This window comes from Zosterops lateralis (genome assembly GCF_965231275.1).
Source record: "Zosterops lateralis genome assembly, chromosome: 4".
Lineage (NCBI taxonomy): Eukaryota > Metazoa > Chordata > Aves > Passeriformes > Zosteropidae > Zosterops > Zosterops lateralis.
Genome location: NC_139765.1, coordinates 53,697,834 through 53,719,490, shown reverse-complemented (window position 1 = coordinate 53,719,490; position 21,657 = coordinate 53,697,834). Strand labels below are relative to the sequence as shown.

The 21,657-nt window shown below is 37.4% G+C and overlaps 1 protein-coding gene across 1 annotated transcript in view; it reads left to right on the top strand.

Annotated features, from left to right (window-relative positions):
* Window positions 1-21,657, top strand: part of GRM8 (glutamate metabotropic receptor 8) — a gene marked incomplete at both ends in the record, with an annotated part of 310,092 nt that overhangs the window by 40,374 nt on the left and 248,061 nt on the right. Inside the window, one exon of the mRNA XM_083859657.1 lies at window positions 16,426-16,642. Within this exon, the coding sequence (XP_083715783.1) occupies window positions 16,426-16,642 (217 nt within the window). The remainder of the gene's footprint in view (window positions 1-16,425; window positions 16,643-21,657) is intronic.

The following is a 21,657-nucleotide window of genomic DNA, read 5'->3' as shown; positions in this document are numbered from 1 at the left end:
CCTAAATGCAGGGATTTGCTTTTCCCTTTATTAAACTTCATAAAGATCCTTTTGGCCTGTTCCTCAGACCTGTATAGGTCCTTTCATATGACAGCCCTGTCCTGCAGCGTATCCACTGTTTCACCTGGTTTGGTATGAAAGGGCACTCCGCTGCATCAGAAGCCTGCAGATCACTGGTAAATATTGAGGAGGAGTTCCAGAATAAACTCCTGTGGTAGTCAACTTTTTAACCAGCATCCAGATGGGAGTATGGCCCCTTAGTCGTGACCCTTCCCAGATAGTCTGACTGGGATTTTTACTTGTCCATTTGTTCACCATCAGACTGTAAAGTTGTAACTTGGAAACAAGAATAGCACCTGAGACAGAGTCAAAAGCTAAAGCCAAAGTGAATGATTTCTCCTGCTCTGTCCTTAACTACAGACCCCATCACTATACTCCAGAGAGATAGCAGGGTGGTCTGGCATGATTCGTTTTTAAACTCCTGTTCTTGGTCCCTCCATCCTCCTCCTCCTGTGTATTGCCTTTTAATCTTTCTATGCCATAAGTTCCCTCTTCAATCATGTAGATTTTCTGATAAATTTGATGATCTTCCTGAATATTCTTGAGGATTGCTCTTGCATTTGTAGGAGTCTGTCTGACAGACCTGCCAACTTCCTTAAACTCCTTTACTTTTCAGGCCTGCTATAAGACCACACCTGACAGTTTCCTGAGTAAGAGTTTGCTAACCTGAAGTCTGGACTCTGAACTCTGCTGGTTTACACTAGATACCAAGTACAGTCTAGCAAAGCTTTGCAGTTATTTGCTACATTCAATATTAAGTATCTTAAACTTATTTCTAGTCCTAATGTTTTCTCTTTCCTCATTTTAGCTATTGGATCATGTAATGATTTTATTTTTATTTATGAGGAAATAAGTTTTCTGTTCAGTGGAAGAAACTGATACATTAGACTCTCAAATCACCTCTTGATCTTTAGTTGTTGAATTCACTCTTATCTCAGCTGCAAGGCGCTATCATTAAGAAGCAGCTGTACTAACAGGTGACTCATACAAGCAGGTGCAAATTATCTCAGATATAGGAATCTTTCCCTCAAGCAGATACAATGAAGTATTAGAGCAGGGTGGTTTTAGAAAGCTGCTGTGGCTGTAGTCAGTTGGGGGAGGAAGCTTAGGTTTCTATTTTGTTATTGTTTGAGTTAACAGTAAAAATCAAAACTCAGGGAGTCAGTAAATTTGGACTCCATAGAACATCTGTTGACTAATCAAAGCAGGTATTGCAGGTTCTACCTTCCAACTGTTCTTTAGATTTAATATTTGCAGTCAATAAAAAGGAGAATATTTTTTTTCACATTCTGAGGGAGAGTTCAGTGTTTAACATGCTGCTTTTTGCAATCTAAACAGATAAATTAATCTCTTCTGACTATACATCAAGAATTTATTATTAACTGGTACGTTTGAACATGTTAATTTTTTCCTAGATTTCATTTCTGCAGCAGGTATGAGCTGAAGTAAGATAAGATGTGGAAATTGATGTAGTGTGAGAAGAATATTAAGTGCTTCCTATTTCTCTACAATATGTAGGTGTGGGTATCGAAGTTTTTTTTTTTTTTAAAAAAGATGTGTGAGAAAATTGCATTTCTGATAATTTGTTTTATTTTGATTTTTTAACTACTGCTTTCAGGTGAAGTTCCACATCTGTAAAAAGCTTCCTTGACCTTAATAAACACTTAAATAATGAAATTAAATACTTTGAGACTTAAGCATCTTATTCTCTGTAGAATATAGGAAAATTGTGTTATTTTGTTTTATATCTTCAAAAAACTATAGTATGGAGAGGTTAATGGTTACATCATATGGAAGCCTGACTCTTAATTATTGTTATGGAAGTTTATTCTGTAGATCTGAGACTTCCACAGTCTATGATGAAATGGTAGGATGAGGACAACCCAGTAATTCCCATGAGGAAAGATTCTTCTGCTTTTTTATTATGTGACCCAGATGCATCCAGACTGAAACAGAGGTTTGAAGAGGGCTTTTCTGTTTGTTTCTTTTCTTTCAGGAAAAGATGTGAAAATAACACTAATAATAGCAAAGATTTGTAGTTTGAAATGAGCAGTCCTCTTGTGGGAGAGGGGAAATAAAAATCACTGTGTGGAAAAGTGGTGGTATAATAGGGTTTGTCTACCTCCCATGCAAAGATTCCAGTAACCTCCTGTCTAGCCAGCTACCAGTAGTTGGCAAAGCTTTTTTGTGCCCCTGTAACTCAGTCTATAAGCCTTAAGGTGATGATGCTGCCTGTGCACTTAGTGACTCTTTCTCACTGATGCATCCCTGACTAGAAGAACATGTCCCAGAAATGCTGTCTTCCTTCTGTTGCTGCAGATACGAGGTGCTCTATGTGTCCCACAGAGTGTCTCTCTCCTGTGTGCAGCTCTTGCCTGCAATCCCACAGGGCTGGATGGAGGGGCAACAGCACTAGCACCCTCCCCGAAGTGCAGCAGCTCAGAGGGAGGTTTCATTCTCAGGGCACTAAGGAAAATGCAAAGCCTTTGTCTTCACTCTAGTGGGGTGAGCTGTGCAGCTCCAGCCTGCCGTGGCACTGTGGTTGTGCTCTGCCTCCAGCCAGGCTGTGCTGCGATGTGGGACCGTGTGCTGCTCCCACCTGTGGCTGCGCAATTGTTGGCTGGCAGGGAGAGCACAGGGCACCATGGCCTGGGTTTCTGCAGCTGTCTGAGAATCAGGTTTTGCTCTGCAGCTGGCTGCAGGACACAGCAGGCTCTGGAGACTCCAGCACTGAGGCATGTGTCCACCAGGCTGTGCAGAGGATCAGATCTGAAGGTGCCCTTTGCTTTCTCGCGAGGGTGGTAGGGGGGATCTGGAGCTGTTAGCTTCCAGCACAGCACTGGAAGTATCTCTGCTTTTGCTGTTGCATATTTTGCACAAAACACTCTTCTGTGCATGAACAAGTTCATTTGAAACAATTCACTCTTTGTTAGAGTCTGATTGTTGTGACACCTGTATATATAAAGCTAAAATTTTTCTCTCTCAAGTGAAATTTTGTTAATTATTGGCTCAGCTGCCTCAAGTGAGTGGAAAGGATATCTGCTATAAAATGCAAAAAATGGAAAAGGTAAAATGCTCATGGATAAGAAACTGACTGATGGACTAATATATAGAAAATAACTTATTCCCCTTTCACAGGGAATGCTTTCAGACAGAAATTCTCAGATTCTACTAGGGAGCGAAATTGCCGTTCTTTAAAAATCTGGTAGAAGATTTGCAGGTTCATTTTGAAACTGCATAATACAACTGTATCCCTTAATTGTTTTCATAGATCTAAATAGTTATATTTGGACTATCAAGCCCAGATAGAAAAAGTAAGACCCCACAGAACCTGCTTACATGCCTAAAGGGGCACTCGGGCATCTCAGTCTGTGATCTCTAAAGATGTTCTTGGATCTGTGAAACTTCTGCTGTCTGATTTTGGCCAGTGAAGTTCTCTTATTCCTGACTGTATTTCACCATGGGGGCTGTTGCCTTGTCAGTTACCTTATTTCCTACATATCTGGAAAATATTTTACTCAATTTCAAACATGCCTCAAGAAGTCCAGGCCAGATCCTGGCACCTGCACCAGGTCAGATATACTATGGAGCTCTGCAATTCTGCACTTGTCTTCCAGCTTTTTCTGACCAATCCATGCAGGGCTACCTTGGGAAGGTGAGAGTCTGTCCTACCTCTGCCTGGCCAGTGTCTCAGTGTTAGAGCAATCCTTTAGGAGATCTGGTTCTGGCAGTATGCATGCTAAAGGTGACATAAGAGGCTTGTTTCACATTTTGGCTTTTGCTAAAACTCTGTCTGTATTGGTTTCTAACCTAGAAGAAAGGGAATTGATGATCTCCCACTAGCACTACACAAAAGAAATACATCTCAAGTGAAGATGCAAGTATATAAATGTGGGCTTTGTGGCAACTAACATTTCTTAATAGAGTTGTCAGCATTATCTTCATCTCCAGACTTCTTTTTAGAAAAGATACCTGAACCACTCCGATGTGTTGAGGATAATTTTGGGCTACAAAAGAAATATGATCTTGGACACATTTCTTGCTTTGTATTTTGACTGGCTGGCTCAGTAAATATCATATGAATCCTATTCCAAGGTAGTGAACTTCTGCTATGTAGGCAACCCACATGTTGACAGAACCCATAAATTCTTTGTTTCAATAAACCTCACTGCTTTGTAGCCCTTGTGATTAAAAAGTAAGATCTACAAACTGTGAAAGAGAAGACAGACCAAGAACATCAAAAACAAATGCTTCAAAGTTGCGTGGGTTGTTTTTCCTTTTTTTTTTTTTCCTTCTTTGAAAGAGATGTAGATGACATTGATATTCCATGGGAAAAAAAAAAAAAAAAAAAAAAAGAGTTGGTGTCTTTCAGTTGGCAATTTTAAACCAATTCTTCCAATGCCTGGAACTGGATAGGTGACACTGATATGCAGAAATATATTTGTGAAGCAATTTCAGTAAGTAGATAGAAATGGAATTGTTTCAGGCTCAGCACAGGCTGGCATTCCCACACCACTTGTTGTCAGGAGCATCCACTCAGGCTTTTGATGTCTCCAATGTTTATTCAATGCACTTGACACTTTTAAATCTAGTTTAGTGTGATTTTGCTTTTGATGGGGTCTTTTAACATATGCAGCAACAGACTGAGGGAGGACAATTTCAAAATAAAAGATGTTCACTCTTCAAAAGCTGCTGTAGTATTCAGAAGTGGTACAGTGGCACTCTAGTCCCTAATAGAACTCATTTGTTCACAGTATACAAGAGATTTCCAAAAATACACTGATGCACTACATACAGTAGCTGCAGACTGAAGCACTGTCAGGAAAGCATGGGGTTGTGTTCAGAAAATCTGAACTGAAATTGGGTTTAAATAGGGTTGTTTTGTATCAGTCATAAATCTTCAACAGCTGATGAGTATTAAGGTTCCCAATATTTGGGCAGAACGGAACCAATTGGTTTCTTATTCTGCTGAAGAAGACACAGGTCTGTGAAATACATTGTGGACTGACACGGGTATTTCAACCATTTTAGGTGGAAAAAAAAGGGATTTATGTGCAGCCCCAGGGCCAAGGTTTACTTGGCTGCCAACTGAAACACAGCCTGGCCATGCTGAGTGCAAAGGTGAGCTGATCCCTGCAGGTAGGAAGGCAGGCAGGAGAGCAGCTTCTCACAGCACTGGAAAGTGGTTATCAGCAAGCTCTGCCTCTGACTAGTGACACGCTGTCGGAATTGGGAGTTGTTACTGGGATTGCTGAAATGGGAAAATATTTGAGTGTGGGAGTTTTTAAATTTACTGAAAGCTCCTCAGGCCCTCTTCTTTCATCATCCTGCTGAGCTGCTGAAGTAGGATGTTGATGGTATGGCCAGACTTACAGGATCAAGCTAACGGGGGAGGACTTTTAAGAACCTTCAAAAGGACTTATGTATCATTCTGTATTTGGACTTAAGATATTGGAGAGTCATAGCTAGGGAGGAAATCTCCATTGCACTAGCCAGGAAGGCTAAGGCTGACACACTCAAACAAGGCTGTATGGTGGTGATAACAGTAAACTGATTTGTAGTTAAATTGCAATGAATAAAAATAGGGAAAAGGAGAATTTGCAGAAATTGTGAAATGCTTATCCAATATAGGCTTTTTTCCTACATCAAATACTGCTTTTGCTGACTTTGTGGACATGCAGTCCCAATGCCATCAGAGAGCAGAAATATCTATACTGGGAAAGGAAGCCTTAGTAGATGAGAGTGAGGAATGACCCTGTCCAGCCGTATTTTACAGAAGACGAGTTCCCCTTTGCCCTTTGCACTGAGTATCTCTGAACATGAGCTGCCGAAGAAGAGAAGCAGAGCTCAGACTGGGTATCCTAAATCACTCTTTAGGAACCAACTACTGCCTACTTTTCCTTTTGAGTTCAGTCAAGTTGTGGTTGAGGAAGAGAGAGTGAGAAGAGGTAGGGAAAGCAGGTGTGAAGGAAAAGGGATATCTGGGAAGAAGGTGTTCATGTAGAGAAAAGAAAGAGAGCATCCTGAAGGGAGAGGAGGGCACTTGAGGCTGTTGAAATGTCTGAGGAAAAAAGTAAGAATGAGATATAAGGAAAAAGGAGAAAATGTCAGTTATATATACCTATATAGAGAAATAGGTTCAATAAGAAATAACACTTAAAAATATTTCCTCCATATTCTAATGATCTCCTTTAAATGGAGACTATATTGCTGTACAGGTAAGAAACCTCTGCAAGGTTTCTATTTCTTCAAGTGATCTTACTCTGCTTAGGCTGTGCTTTTCTTAAAGCTCATCTTGTTCAACTTGAGTCAATATCAGCTTAGTAATAAAATATGGGTAGCCTCCTCAGTGGGGAAGTATAAACCACTAATTACTCTAAAAGGAAAGAAAAAGGGCCCAACATATAGAATATGTGTGTCTATGTATATTATACATACATAAAGTACTTTTATATAAAAAATAAAAATTTCTTCTGAATTCCTGTCTTTTTGGAAACTTCACTTATGCCTGCTGACAGGGCCAAAACATGTGGTGGATAAGTTCAGACTTCAAAGCTGTCTCTTATACCTCTGACCATGGGCACAGCCTCCTTGTGCTGTGATCTGTTAGTGTGTGTTGAGTAGGATTTGTAAGGCTATACCTATCCTACCAGAATGGCAAAATTTATGAAATACAGGTATTTGTGAAAGTTGATTGTTTTGCTAATCTTGGCACTGTTTGTGCTGCTGTGCCTCTTTGGCTGTGGAGCAGTCTCCAGAGAACCGTGTCCATGTCCACCATCAAGACCCCAAAGTCTGTCTGCAGGATGCGTTGGTGGAAATGGTGGGTACTGAGTCACTGTATGTACTTGGACATGCAGGCTCAGCATAGCTTTTTGATGGGGCTAGAGGACAAGGCATGTTTTTGTACTTTGTACAATGTACTTCTGAGCCCAAATTACAAGGCTTCTTTTTTCTAGTCTAAAATTGGATAGTTATTCTTTTGAACAATCCCCAGATGGTGGATAATGCAGTTACATTTGCTTTTCTGTGTTGCAAGCCTAGGACTTTCAAAAGAGACAAGTAAGATTAGCCCCTTGACAGCCAGATTGAACTTTGGAAAGGTTAAGACACTGACACTGTTAGTTAGGTACAAGGAAAGAGAGTACTAGGTTATTCCTTCTACCTGAATCATTTTTATCACATAATATAAAGTAATCAGTATTTTTGCTTTGTTTCCCTCCACCTCATTCTTCTCCATAAATGTTTTGCTTTTTTCTTCAACTTTTCTACTAGTAGCACCTGGACTTAGCATTTCACTGTGGTAATACAGGAAATACTGAACTTTTTGGAAATTGCTTGGCACTGGCTGATGCTTTATAACTTTAAAGTTAAAAACTCAAGGTAAAATTGTTTATCAGCCAAGTCTGATTGTTTTAAAAATGAAAGAAAACTCATCTGGACACAAAAAAAGCAGTGATACTTTTATTTTTCCTTTTTCTACGTCCATAGTGTATGGGTTTAAGATGATGCTTTATAATCCCATATGAATTGCATGTGCTGTGAAAAGAATCCATAGCTATGATGACTCATAGGGATTTTCTTAATGCATTCTGATACGTCGTATCCAAGTCCTTAGCATGGGACAGAGAGGTTACTGTAAAGCTGGGCTTTCTGAGCCATAGCTGAAGTGTGGGCAGTGTACTGCAGAACATGTGAAAGCACTCACTAAAGCTCTGCACATGTCTGTCTGGCCAACTGAGCCCTGTTTACAGATCTCCACATTCTCCACAATGTTGGAAAGAGCTGTCAAGAATACAGAATTTACTTTTCCTCCTCAAGATATTTTTTGATCGCTAGTATCTCATGATGTTAAGGTGGCAGCATGGGTGGCACTGCTGCTCAGGCAGTGGTGTAAGCTGGAGTGGCCTTGCAGCAGTAGGAGGTGAATGCAAAGATCAGAGTTGTTCCTTCAGAAGAGCATCCCACCTTGCATCCTGTCGAGAGCACTTTCCCCTTCACAGAATCATTAAGGTTGGAAAAGACCTCCGAGATCACTGAGTCCAGCCTTTGATCACCACCCTGTGAACCAGAGCATGGCACTAAGTGCCACATTGTTGTGTCTTGAACACCCCAGGGATGGTGACTCCAATGCTTTTGCCTTTCTTCCTGTATCTCATACTTTCTTCCATAGTGATGGTCTCCGTAATCAGAAAAATTTCCATGGACAGATGCATGTCCCCATGGGCAAGACTTTGAAATTGCTTGCTGTGCTCTGTATGGTATGAATTATCAAATGAATGTAAAGGAAACCTGATTTTGGCTAAGGGATACTCTTAGGTATCTCAAAGGTAAATTTGTTACTGCTAAATAATAAAAAGTTGGCTTTCCTAGTTCAGACTAAAAGGAAAGCACATTTTTGTATATTTTTCCTCAAACTGATCAAAAGAGATTAGAGTTCCAGACACTGACATGACAAGCTCTAATGAGGAAAGTAGAGCTAGAAAAACTAAAATATCAGAGTTCACTCTGTGCTCAGCAGAGTCTGACACAAGTCTAATATATTGATACACATAATTAAGTGTGGGTTTCCCTGACAAGTAGAAAGGGAATTTTAATAGTTTAAGAAGTCCCTAAAGCTCTCTGACCATCCTTGGCTTTCTGTTTGATCTGATGATTGGAGAACAGAAGGTTCTGTAAAGGAAGAGCTACCAGCAATTCCCAAGCTCAAGGTCCCCTCCATCCCCCCTCCTTGTGATTTGATCTCAGTATGAATATTTCTCATTTGATCTGCTGCTTCTTCAGTTTATCATTCAGTGCCTGGGCTTCAGCTGGGCTTAAAATATTTAGAAAGAGCCTGCCTAAAGATGGTGGATAATTTAATGTTCAACTGCTTAACCCGGTTGGTTTTCAGAGAGAAAAATACCAGGATTTAAAATGATGTGGAAATACCAATACAGAACTCCCATACTGAGAAAATGCCATTGTTTATCGATAGACTCCCTTGCACAGAATATTGATGACAATTCAAACTGTCCTTAGATGGATTCTTATCCTTCTGGAGTTACACAGTGTTGCACAGTGTGACAAGATGTACTTCAGTTGTAAAAATGTTCCTAATGCATAAATATTCTTTTAATATTTTGCCCTAAAGTGCACCCCATACTTTCTGTAGTGGTGGTTATATTTTGCAGATGCTGCATCAATTGTGGGATTTGGGATTGGGATATCATATTATTACTATTTTCTATAGTATCCCTTGTCTATAATTAAAAGTAATTACTTCTAATTACTGAGTCCCTGACCTTATTCAACCCACTGGAATGAACCTAATCAAATTCAAACACATTTTATTAGGTACTTTATATTATACATATTCTTTCTTTGTCACATCCTGTTCTACCAGGGCAGAATGACAGGTCATAAGCTGAAATACACTTGCTGTAATATGTCTTGTTAGACTTTGTGAAAGATGCTTTCTGGCAGGTGGTGATGCAATGGAGCTTTAGTAGTTTTTCAGCCCATTATCTGACAGTATACAATTACATGTATTAACCATAAAAAATTACTTTTGCTAGGGTAATTCAGTTTATTCAGACTACTGTAGTTGTTAGTCCATTTGACCACCAGCAATATCCTCAGAAATAAGTATGATAGATAATTACTGTGTTTGTAGTGGAGAGGAAAAAAAAGAGAAAATCAGTAATGAAAGAGGATTTGCATGTTTGATTTTACTCCCATATTTCCACTGGGCTAGTGATTGCATTTGTCTCTGCAATTTTTCACATACCAGATCAGCTTGTGATGATTGCAGAAATAATGTTGTTGGCAAAAAATGGAGCTGCATTGATCCTCATTTATGTGCTTTCATGAAAATATCAGTGCTGATCATTGAAGTTATATTCTGCTCAGGAATATGTCTTCAGAAGGTAACTGGCAGCAGAAGTAAACCCAGTGAAAGACAAATAGAAGGAAAAAAAAAGTAAAATAATCTACCTGTTCCAGCTCAGAAGCATTTAGGTTGATAGATCCCTTTTATTTCTGTGTTTGGGACAATAAATAGCTATGTTGTATTTTATCACAAAACCCCGTATCTTTGCACAAAACCTGTACAAGTGTATGTGGAACTTCCAAAGTATTTCAAGTGACCTATTCATTACCTCTTCATCATTAGGTGTATGAATTATGAGCACCCTTGACAGGAACTGCTATGATATTTACTGCAAACAGAATGACTTGGAATAATTCAAATGGGTTAAAAATAATCCTTCCTACCAAGTGAAATCAGCTAATGACAACTTTCCGATTATACTTTTCTTCTATTTCCAAAGGTTTTAAAATTCCACTAAACCTTTTTGAACTAAATGCATTTTAAATTGTATTCATCTGAGTGAAAAACATACTTGTTTTCTTGTTTTTACTCAAGTTAATATCAACTTTTTTTTTTTTTTGGTAGGGGGTAGGTAGAAGTCAGTGGTAATTCCTGAACAAAATGCATTGCTTGCTACATGATAAATATTGTCATTGAGGGTCCTTAATGTACAGGGAAAATATATTAATCTAAAAAATATAGATTGGAATTGCTTGAATTTATAAATACAAATGAATACATGAATTTATCTACTGGGAAAATATATTGTTGTAGATCTTTCCTACTCACAGTAAAATCCATGGAACAAGGCTGATTCAAAAAAGTTTCTATGTTGAAACTTTTCCATAACATCAGCTCTAGCAGAGTTGATTTGTATCTGGTGGAGTTGTCAAGGCATCACCCTGCTCAGCTGCTCTGAGCATTGGATGGGCCATCTCACATCCTCAAAGGCTTTACTGAGTCTGAATGTGTTGGGTCTTCATAGGGTGATTTAGTATTGGTTTATTCTGAAATGAATGAAGTGAGGTATCTAATGATGGCATGAGTGACCTCTCCAGAGTTTGTCAGAGGGAAGGATGAAGACATCATAGGAGGAAGTTGAATGTAAGGCATCACAATAATCATGTGTAGCCGAAGTGAGTGGGATTGTGAGATTCAGTGGAAGACACTGTAGCTGTTTACGCTATTGTTCTACATAGTGTGTAGAACAGTTGAATTAATCTCCCAGGCTCCTTTTATAGTCAATGGAGAGAAATGTTCCAGGGTGCATTTCACTTTCTGCTATAGTTAGTAATAATAACATACATTTTCAGTATTGTTTGGTATACTGTAGGATGTCATTAAGCTTTAACAAACTCTTTTGAATCTTGAATGTCCTTCCTGAATGACTTTGGCATGACTGTGTTGCAGGCTGATGTTTTTCAGAAGCAAAAGCAAACTAAGATGGTACTCTGGCTGATGGCAATTTAAAAATGTCACTAATAGCCTAAGTGTGGTGACCTCGGCTCTCCTCCTGCAACTGTTCAATATCTAGGCCCTGTGGATTCATTTCACTGCTGTGAATTTTTTGTACTCAGAAAGAACTCTTCCTTGCTGTACAGAAGAGGGAATAAAAATCTTGAAGAGACAGGGCCATTAATGATTAATGATAGACATTTAAAATTCAAAAAATCATCAAGCTGAAAACATGTTTCCGCAGTCAAGTTTTATTCTAAGTACTTTAACTCCTTTGTAAGCTGTATTAGTTGGTGGTAAAATGCCAGTCAATATTGAGTAGTCATTAACTTAAAGTTTATTGACTTCAATTTTTCAGTTGCAATTTTTACTCTTTTTTCTGTGCTATTGCTAATATTTTCCCCACTCAAAAAAAAAAAAAAAAAAAAAAAAAAAAAAAAAAAAAAAAAAAGATGGCACAGTGATATAAAATGCCAGTTGCTATGTTAAAGTTAGTAGTGATAGGACTGAGTGGGTAGTGAAACTGAATATGTGAGTGATTTAAGCCCATTACTCTGGGTGACTGTACAACATAGTTACTGCTGTGAGTGTAACTCATAATGTCTAATTTTTAAAATTGATAGTGACTCCTTTCTCAATCCTTTTTCCTATGAGCTTTGCTCATTTCACTGTCTGCTATTTTGTTCCCAAATCATGCTTTCAGCTGGAAGACTGTGTAAAGGAAGATGGCATATGAAATGGCCAGCTGATGCATTGCATTGTCAAATGTAGCATGCAAGTGGATTTGAAAGCTCAGTAAAAAGGTTCTAGTGAAATTTTGCCTTAAACTCGGAGAGCATGTAATTCAAAAGAAAGCATGCTAAAACCTGCCTGCTTTGGTGAAGACCCTCTCCTGGAATGGCACAACTAGGTCATGTTGTTTCCTCTATCATCCTCAGTGCAACCCTTCTGTGTTTTAGGGTTTGGACCCCAGCACTGGACCCCCCAAACAGATCCATGGGAGTGTTCCTCTGTGAATAATCCTGGATTCAGGAGTAGAGTGTGGCTTTCCTTTTCAGTGTATGAAGAGCTGAAACTAGTTTACCACTTGGCTGAAATAATTGGAAAGTTCCTTTGTTGCCTTTGGCACTCCTGGAGTTGTCCACACTTCCTCCAGAAGGGAGTACAAGTCTGTTTTGTGCTAAAGCATGGTGCTTGTCTTGTACTGATGTCATTCCTCCTTTGAAGAGCTGCCACAGTCGTGCCTGTGGATGGTCATTTCTGAAAGTACCTGCTCCATCTCTAATCCTCTGGGAAGGGGAGATCTTTAGAGACAGATTTTAAATCAGCTAGGAGATGTATACAGGTGAAAAACAGATTCTTCTGGATTGCTGATTTTGGCTTGAATGTATCTTCAAGGATTAGGTTTTTGCTTAGTTATCAGCAATTTTTTTTTTAAATGTATCTGTTTGGGTTTAGTTTTGGGGTTTTTTTTTGTATGTTTTCCTCCAAATTGTTTTATTTTTTAAGCACGCTGAATAGTTTTGTGATGCCAGTGACTGAACAACAGAATGAAATGAAGCCGTCACTGACTAAGATTAAAGGACGGAGGGATCACAAATAGTTTCAGCAGTAGTTCAGTAGGTAACCAGTACAACACTAAAACTGGATATTGTTTTAAAAAACTACACCGATTTTTTTTGGATTTCAACATTAAATAGATAGCTTAAGGTTTAAAAAAAAAAAAAAGGCTTCTATGAATTAATCTATATAATACTTTCACAGACTTCTAGTCTGTCACCCACTAGAAGTTGACTTCATCAGCAGGTTATAGGTTAATGGGAGACAGTGGCAAATCCATAGGGTAGGAAAGAATAGAAAAATCATATCAATGAACAGTCAAACGTGAATGCTTTTAGCAACTGTCAGTGAATGTGACAGATGTTGTGCAAGAACCAATTCAAATGTGGTTATATAATCAATTTTTTCCCCAAAAAGAGAAGGAAATACTCCATTAACACTGATATATACCACTTAAATACAACGTAAATGTTACAGGTATTGTATTTAATTTTGAAAAATTAAATGGAGAAATCTAGAATGAAAAATAAAGCTTCTTCTTTACAGGTTTCTTTCAAAATGGAAATTTATGTCTCAAGAGACCAGTGAAACTTAAAGTAGAAATACAGTCTGTATTTAGGGAGTTTTAAAAACACACATTACTGAATTGATAGAGCATAACAGTTCCTTTGCTTAGGCAGCGTTATGCTCCATCTTGTAAAATGTACTTGGGGAAATGTAAAATGCTTTATTAAACCTACAGTCCATAACTAGAGTTGTTACATTTTAATGTATATATTTTTCATTCATGGATTATTGAACCACTAAATCCAAAGAATTTGACCTCATGCCAAAAAATTTCTTTAAGTCTCATTCTGAGTCTTTTCACTTCCTGTGTAACTGGAACATAAACAAAATTCTCAAATATTTAAGACATTTTTCAGAGCTCCCCTGTATAAAATTGTGCATTTAAAAGCAGGCAGGGAAGGAAGTGACTATTTACTTTTGCATAAACTGCTTTCAAAAAAAGAAGTCCATGAAACATTTCTGGGTGGGAGATCTGCAATTTTGGGGAGAAAATTCTTGAACATGGTGTTGTTTATAACCATGGGGGATATATGAAAAAAGAAATGAGGAAAAGAATTTTATATTTCATTACAAGAACCATTTTGTTTTTCTCCAAACTTAAGGTTGGTTTGCTATGTAGAGTGTCTTTCTCTCTGCTTTCGCATGGCATATTATTCTTTCCTGCAAGTGAAAAGCTGGCAGATGTTACAAAGCAGTGGTGATTTAAGCTTACTAGTGTGCCCAGTGATTTCAGAGCATTGTGTTTGTGCTGTATTTGCCTCCTGTTTTCTTCCACTGTTATTAGAAATAACTCTAGGGAAGAAGTCGAACTGCAAACTGAAAAGTAGGAAAGGAACATCTCTTCTCTGCATTTTCCAGAGCTCTAAAGAAGTGATATTCATAGCACATAAAATATCGCTTTTGGTTTGAAATGTCTCATTGCTGTGGTTGAACCAACAATTCTCCTACAAACACACATCTAGGATTTGTTATTCATCTCATGCCTGAAGAAAAAACAAATTGAGAGAGTTAATGGATATAAGTCTGTGGTCTAGGCTTCAAGATTTTCACTGCCAAAGTATCAGTCTAAAAGATTTCTTATTGGTGTTGATTGTGTTGACATTATTGATGAAATAACTTTCAGCAAAGGAACAATAACATAATATTTCTTAAATGGGACACCAAGGAACAAAATGAGTAAAAGCACAAAGGTTATCTTTGTTTTTTTACATCTATAATAATAATAAAAAAGACTTTTAAAACAAGTTTAGGAAGGCAATGATACGTGCTCTAAATATGCATAATTGTGTTATTACAGGCCAAAAATATTTTGTCTTTAAAGAGGTAAAGATGTTTCAAACACTTTCTGAAAGAAAGGGAATTTATACAAGGCAAGTTTTGTAAGAACAAATTATCTTTTAGTTTTACTTGGTGCATTTTTTCTTTGTTAGTAATATTGATTTCCATGAAATATAAGCTCTAACTTTTTCTGTGATCCTCCCTCTCCTTTTCTTTTCTGTTCTCTTCGGTTGTTATTATAACAACATTTCAGATTTTTATTCTGAGGCATTTTCATGTGTAGAAGATTTGTTAAAGGAAAATACAGCCAAGATACATAGGAGTTTATTTTTTTAGTTTCCGACTGAGAAACAATTGTGCCAACCTTTAGGCAATTAACTGTTTATTCAGGCTGTACAAATATATCTGCACTGTCTGTTTGGTTAATGACCAGACCCTTTGAATTTCTTCCATTTGCCCCAAATCTCTTTTTTAGTTTGTACCGATGAGGAAGCACCAAACAGGACATAACAGTGCACTGAAACCTTCTACTCAAACATCTGATATGACAGAGAGTATTTACCAGAACACCTCCTGCCTGATGCTCCTCAGTTTGGCTCTTCACAGAATCAACTTAGGAACTCCATTCAGATTGCTTTCTTGAAAATTGTTAAATGTTTTGTGACGTGAATTAAGCACCTCTTATTAATATAGATCACAGCGCAATGCAATATTTGGAGTATCTTTTATTTCAAGCTAATGCCCGTTTAATCACTTCTACCATTTAAAATAAGAAAATAATTCTCATTTTTAAGTTAGTATAAATATTAATTAAATTTTCTTGCACCAAAAATATTTTTCAAAATAAGTGAGTATTGCTTACAATGTCTCTTCTGGACATTGCTGAGCCATCTGTATAAGACAAGAATTAAGAGCCACCCTTGTTTTTTTTCTCTAAATGTGTTCCACTTATTTAGGTTTGTTTCTGCTAAGAATGTTAAGGTGTTTTCTACAAAATTTACCATCCTTGTAACCTTTCTCTTTCTGTGTATGGATATCATATATAGGTAATTTTTTAGTGTGATTTTTTTTTGGCAGATAGCTTTTGCTTATTTAATACATGGCCTTCATGTTCTTAAATCATGCACAATGTACTATTAAAACTGGAAAATGAAATCCCTATGGCAGAGAAAGCTTGAAAAATAGTTATAAAATGGGAACACACATTTTCATGTACATAAATAAAACAAAGAAATGGAAATAATCCACATTTTACTTGTCAAATTTGAAGAATCACAGTCTTCATAAATGACCTTTTCATTTTCTGTAGTAATAGTAAGAATTCTTCTTTTTCGTTTTCCCCCCTATTTTTTTTACTTCACTTGTTTCTATTAGGGCCAGAATAGAAAAAAGAAGTTGTTACATTTACATGTCAAGAATCATGACATCTGGAGCAAAGCTGAATGCATTATTTCTTGGTGAGAGTGTTGCACAATAAGGCTTGACTGACATTATACAAAATCTGAGACGCTTTCTGATCAGCTGATTTAATTAAAACAAGATACTTGGTTCTGCACAATGCCTGTGTATAATCTATTACAAGCCTTTCAAAGGCACAAGTATGTACTGTAAAATGTTATTAGATTGGCTTGCATGACTTGTGGTTCTGTTTGCAGATACCTCAAATCAGCTATGCATCTACAGCCCCGGAGCTGAGCGATAACACCAGGTATGACTACTTCTCTCGCGTGGTCCCGCCGGACTCCTACCAAGCACAGGCCATGGTTGACATTGTGACAGCCCTTGGGTGGAACTATGTCTCAACACTGGCTTCCGAAGGCAACTATGGAGAGAGTGGTGTGGAGGCGTTCACCCAGATCTCCAGAGAGATTGGTGAGTGTGTGTTTGTCAGGTTTGGTGTTTACAGCTGCCAAGTTGCAGAGCATCGCTGAGTTCTGATGTGGTGTGTGCAGTGTGGGCAAACACCCGTGGGTGTGTTACCTGGACTCAAGTGGGCAATTTTGCTTCTGGCATGTCTGCCAAGGTGGCAGTTCTGGCAGCAATTTGAGAAGAAAGGCAAAAAATATTTCTTGGCCCTTTCGAAAAGGGGCAGCTCCTTGATGACTTAGAGGCAAAAAGCAACCAGATGCTGAAGTACAGACAGATTTGAGGAAATGCAATTTTTGATTCAGCTTAGGACAGTTAGGGCCTAGTGAGAGCTTTTACCATATTCCAGTGCAGATAAACCTAGAGGTTTTAATTTTGATGAATTTTAAAAACAACAAAACCCTTCCACTCTGAAGTAAAAGACATAACCTTGCCATTTTTCCTTCATAATAAAATGTGCTGTACAAATACAGAGAGACATACACTATGAGAAGTATATTTAAATCCCTTTGATCCTTATTTTTTTTTTTTTCACCCTTGATAGTGTTTTCTGCCCTGAAAAAAATGGCTGTTTCTCAGGAGCAGTAGGTTTTGGACACGAAGGCATAAGATGATGAGTAGCAGATGGTTTGAAGGAGGGTGGAGTTGGTTTTTCACCAAGTATAGTATTAAATGACAAACAGCCCCCCACCCCCCAAAAATTTTTTTCTCTCCTTCCTCAGAAAGCCTGGGTTAATCTACTAGATTTGACTTTCAGGGCATGTACATATAAACTCCAGTTCTTATGAATCAGCTTGGGTAAGAAAATATGATAGTATCTCCCATTTTCACCAACTGCATGTGAATATCGAGAGCATCTCTGTCATATAGGAAGGCACATGTGTGTTTCAGGTGCTTATGCTTGAACCATAAAGGTAAGTGATTACTTGTAAGAACCTGGTTGTAGGACGAAACTACAGCCATTCTTGACATTAGGGAACCAGTGTATGTAATATGCTCACTCATTTAACTGACAAATGTTTCTAGCTTCTGATCATTGCTGTCAGCTCCTAGGTGTCTTCATGGGATAGCCAAACCTGTCTGCTGTATGTTGGTTTGTTCTGGGGTTAGCAAAGGCATGTATAATTATTTCACAGTTCATATCTAAAAGAAATGGTTCATCTATGACAAATAAATTGGCTTCCCCAGACACTCACTGAATTCATTGGCTGAAAAATCATTTTTTTCTTGAAACCATCTGCAACACAGCTAGTTCTGAGTTCTGAAAGCAAACAAATAAAATGAGGTGGTTTTTTTTTTACAGTTTCCCATTTCCAGGAATATGAGAGAACTTCAGATGGGTGCAAGCAAAAACTGTAATTACCTTATAATCACAATTACTTGAATTTTGTTAGTTGGATCTTCATTGATCCTGGAATAAAAAAGACCATTGAATTTGATAAATAATTAACATGAATTAGATAAATTAAATAAATATTATTAACAGGATTGTGAATCCAAAGCAGTTAAAGTCATGAATAGATGTCTTAAACATTACAAGATCTGTGTAACACCAAGAAATTGTGATTAGCGGTTTGATTTTTTTCCCCTTGTGATTTATGTTTTCTATTATAACACTTGATTTTTGGCAACCTCTGTGCTCCCAGCAACTTACTAGGTATTGTGGGTATCAGGGACTCTAATGGTTCTGAAGAAGGAAAGCAGAGGGAGGCAGACAAGCAATTTTTATTTCCTAGAAAAATACTCAGGTGAACAATCAGGTAAATCATATGTAACCACAGGGACATGATTGATAACCAGTGCAGAATTGTCAAGAACAAATAATATCAAATCCATCTAATAATTTTCCTTGACAGGATAATAGCTTATAGCTGGAGAAAAAGCACTTGATGTGTCACATCTCTCAAATTTTGTGGTGTTATCTCAATTGTCACATACAGTATTCTCCTGAGCAAATTTGGGAATTGTGATCTAGGTGTAAATAGGCTGGATGCAGACCTATTTAGAAAACTTTTCTCAGAGAGAAATTAGCAATTATTTCTGTTAAAATGAAAGAATGTGTTGTGTGCTATTTGGCGGTTGTTTAAGCTGGATCAGGTACTAGCCAATATTTTCATGTTTAACCTGGATGGATTTGGAATGAAGATTACTGTAAAATCTGGAGGTTACTTTAAGGTCAGAAGGACTAAGACTAGGACTAGGAGAATATCTAGAAGAAATCCTTAGAGTCCAAATCTGAAAACATTGTCTGGAAAAGGAAAAATTCAAAATTCCAACAAAGTATTTGGCTTCTGCAAGAGGGATCTGTACAATGAGGAGTTCAGACAGACTGGTCAGAAAATACTATTTAAAAAATGATGCGGAGATGACAGTGAATTATAACCTATATTCCTGATATTCTAACGGAATGGGCAGGTGGACATACCATCTGTAAAAAAATTTGAGTGATCCTCCAATTTGTCTGTCAGTTGTGGAACATCATTTTGACTCAGTACAGTTTTTGTGCCTCACTTCAGTAAAGGTGAAACTCCTCAAGAAGCAAAACCAAAGACAAATCCCAAAAAGGTGGTCTTTGAAGAACAGCTGAGCAGGAGGGCTTAGTTCACCTGAAGAAGTGTTGACTAAGAAGAGGTGATAAAAAACAATATTTTCATATAGGCTTTTGCAGAAAGGTAGAGGACCACTTGTTCATCCAAATGCAGTGTGTGTAAGCAGGAATAATGGAATTAATCTCTAGGATGATTTTGTCTAGGTTTGGAGAAAGCCCTGTTTTAATGTATAAGACATTAAGTATTATACCAGCTTGCTTGGGGACATTTTGGAACCTCCACTGATAAGGATCCTCGAGAATGCACTAGAAAAATACCTGCCCAATGATTATATAAGTGTACTTAGCTCTTGCTTGGGGCTGGGAGGTGGAATGGATGATTTCTTAATGTCCCTTCCAGACTTTTCATCTGAGCCATAGGGCTGGAAATGCTTTTAAAATAGAAACTGAATAGCATCTAACTATGAGGTCTGAGACTATAGAGTCTACGGAGGTTTACAAAAATCATCACATAGTATAAGAGTGCACACAAGTTTTACAAGCAAAACTTGCCAGGTCTGTGTTAATAAACTGTGTGTTTAGAGAACCTAATTGGAACACTGTGCCTCATGTGCAGCTGGCATACAAATGTCCAGGACAGCTCAACTTGCTGAATACTTTATGTCCTTTAAGATAAGTAGTCAACAACTGGAAGCAAAATGAATATGAAGATCAGCATAATGAAAAACAAAAAAATTGAGGAAAGGATGTGAAAAATACTGATATATTAATTTCCGAAAAAAATTAAGTGTTTGAGAGGACATGTGAGACAGTAGATATGAAAATATAATTAGGAAAGCTTGTTTCTTTGGTTTATTATTTGTACTGTTTTTTAAAGGAGAGTTAAAAATGGGCTAGGATTTTTACCTAATTTTAATAGACAGATTAATATATTCATTTAATATCATTTTGACCCTTTGTTTCTAATTTCCCGTTTGATTTGCCCTCTGTTCAACCTGTATTTCTTGATCAGTAATAGAAGCAAAAGGAAGAAACAGGCTCCCAAATGAGATGTGGAATACTGAAAAGGTCAAAGTGGTGCCACCCTGACATGTCACCAAATATATTACATATCAAAATCTGCTCTCATTTTAATGACAAAGATCTTGTCTGGGACAAAGCAGAACTGGAAATTAAATATTTTACATGACAACAATTGGAAGGAGATGATTCCAACTCATTCTTCCATGCATTATTTGAAGACAATGATTAAATTTATAGAATTTTCTACCCCCATTAAAAAGTTAATGATACCACTGTAATCATTTTGACATCATGATCAAATCATTTTGGTACATTGACCAAAGGAATGAATTCATATTCATTGCTTAAGAGTTTAAGCATTAAATTGAAACTTGACTCACTGATAAAAACTAAAATGGGGGGAAAAAGGAAGCACATTTTACCAAGTCTCCATTAAACTGTCGTGCTAAATATTACTCTTCTATTTTCTTTCTGTTCGTTATCTTTGACCAAATAAATGTAGGAAAGTAGCTGATCCAACTTTCTTTTAATGATTTATTTTTCTTGTTATTAGAAACCAAATGAATTTACCATTAGAGAGAAAGTCATGCAATGCTTTTCCCCTTTTTTTTCCCCCGAAGTATAAAAGCACTTGATTCAGACAAATCTCTTTGATTTCAGAATACTTGCTCAGTGCAATCTTTGTACTGGAAAATGTAACAAATCTACAAATAATATATGAAATGCTGCGTAACATTTTATTCACCACTATTGGCCAACTGCTGATAGATACTGGCAATGAAACACTTACGAAACTCTTAAAAGAGGAGGTGAAAATTATATAGTCAGGTAGTGGAGGTGATCATTAAGTGAGAAACTTCAGCACTTCTTGCCCCTTTTTGCTTGTAAATTGATTATGCATGTCTTGACAGAGGTATAAAGAAGACAGCAATGAGCATTTAATCACAGAGCATTTTTTAAATCTTTGACTGGTCAAAATAACAGCTTCATAGCAGCTTTATTCCAGAAGAGAATGATGCACTTAATATCAGGGTGTGACCTTGAATACATGTTTTCAGGAACAAGATTCTGTAGCTTTACCTACTCCTTTTATACTGGTACATTGCAGTTAACAGCATTTTTCTGAGGACAGACTACAATTACTTTATGATCTTTCATAATATTGTATCATTACAGTGACAAGGAAACCTATATATTAATGATGATGACTGCATGTGCTGGATGAATGCTAGAGTGGCTTTGTTTCAGGCTTCAACACAGGTAGCTGTATTTTGTTTACATAGGGAATGGTCTGTGGCATTTATTTGTCATGGTTCTTAAATCATTTTTGTCTCTTGTTAGTTCTTCCAAGGTGTTTACAGTTGTGCATTGTACCTCTGCTTTTATCCAAATTATTGGACTACTTTTTCACAGAAGAATCCCAGAATAGTTAGGGTTAGAAGTGATTCTG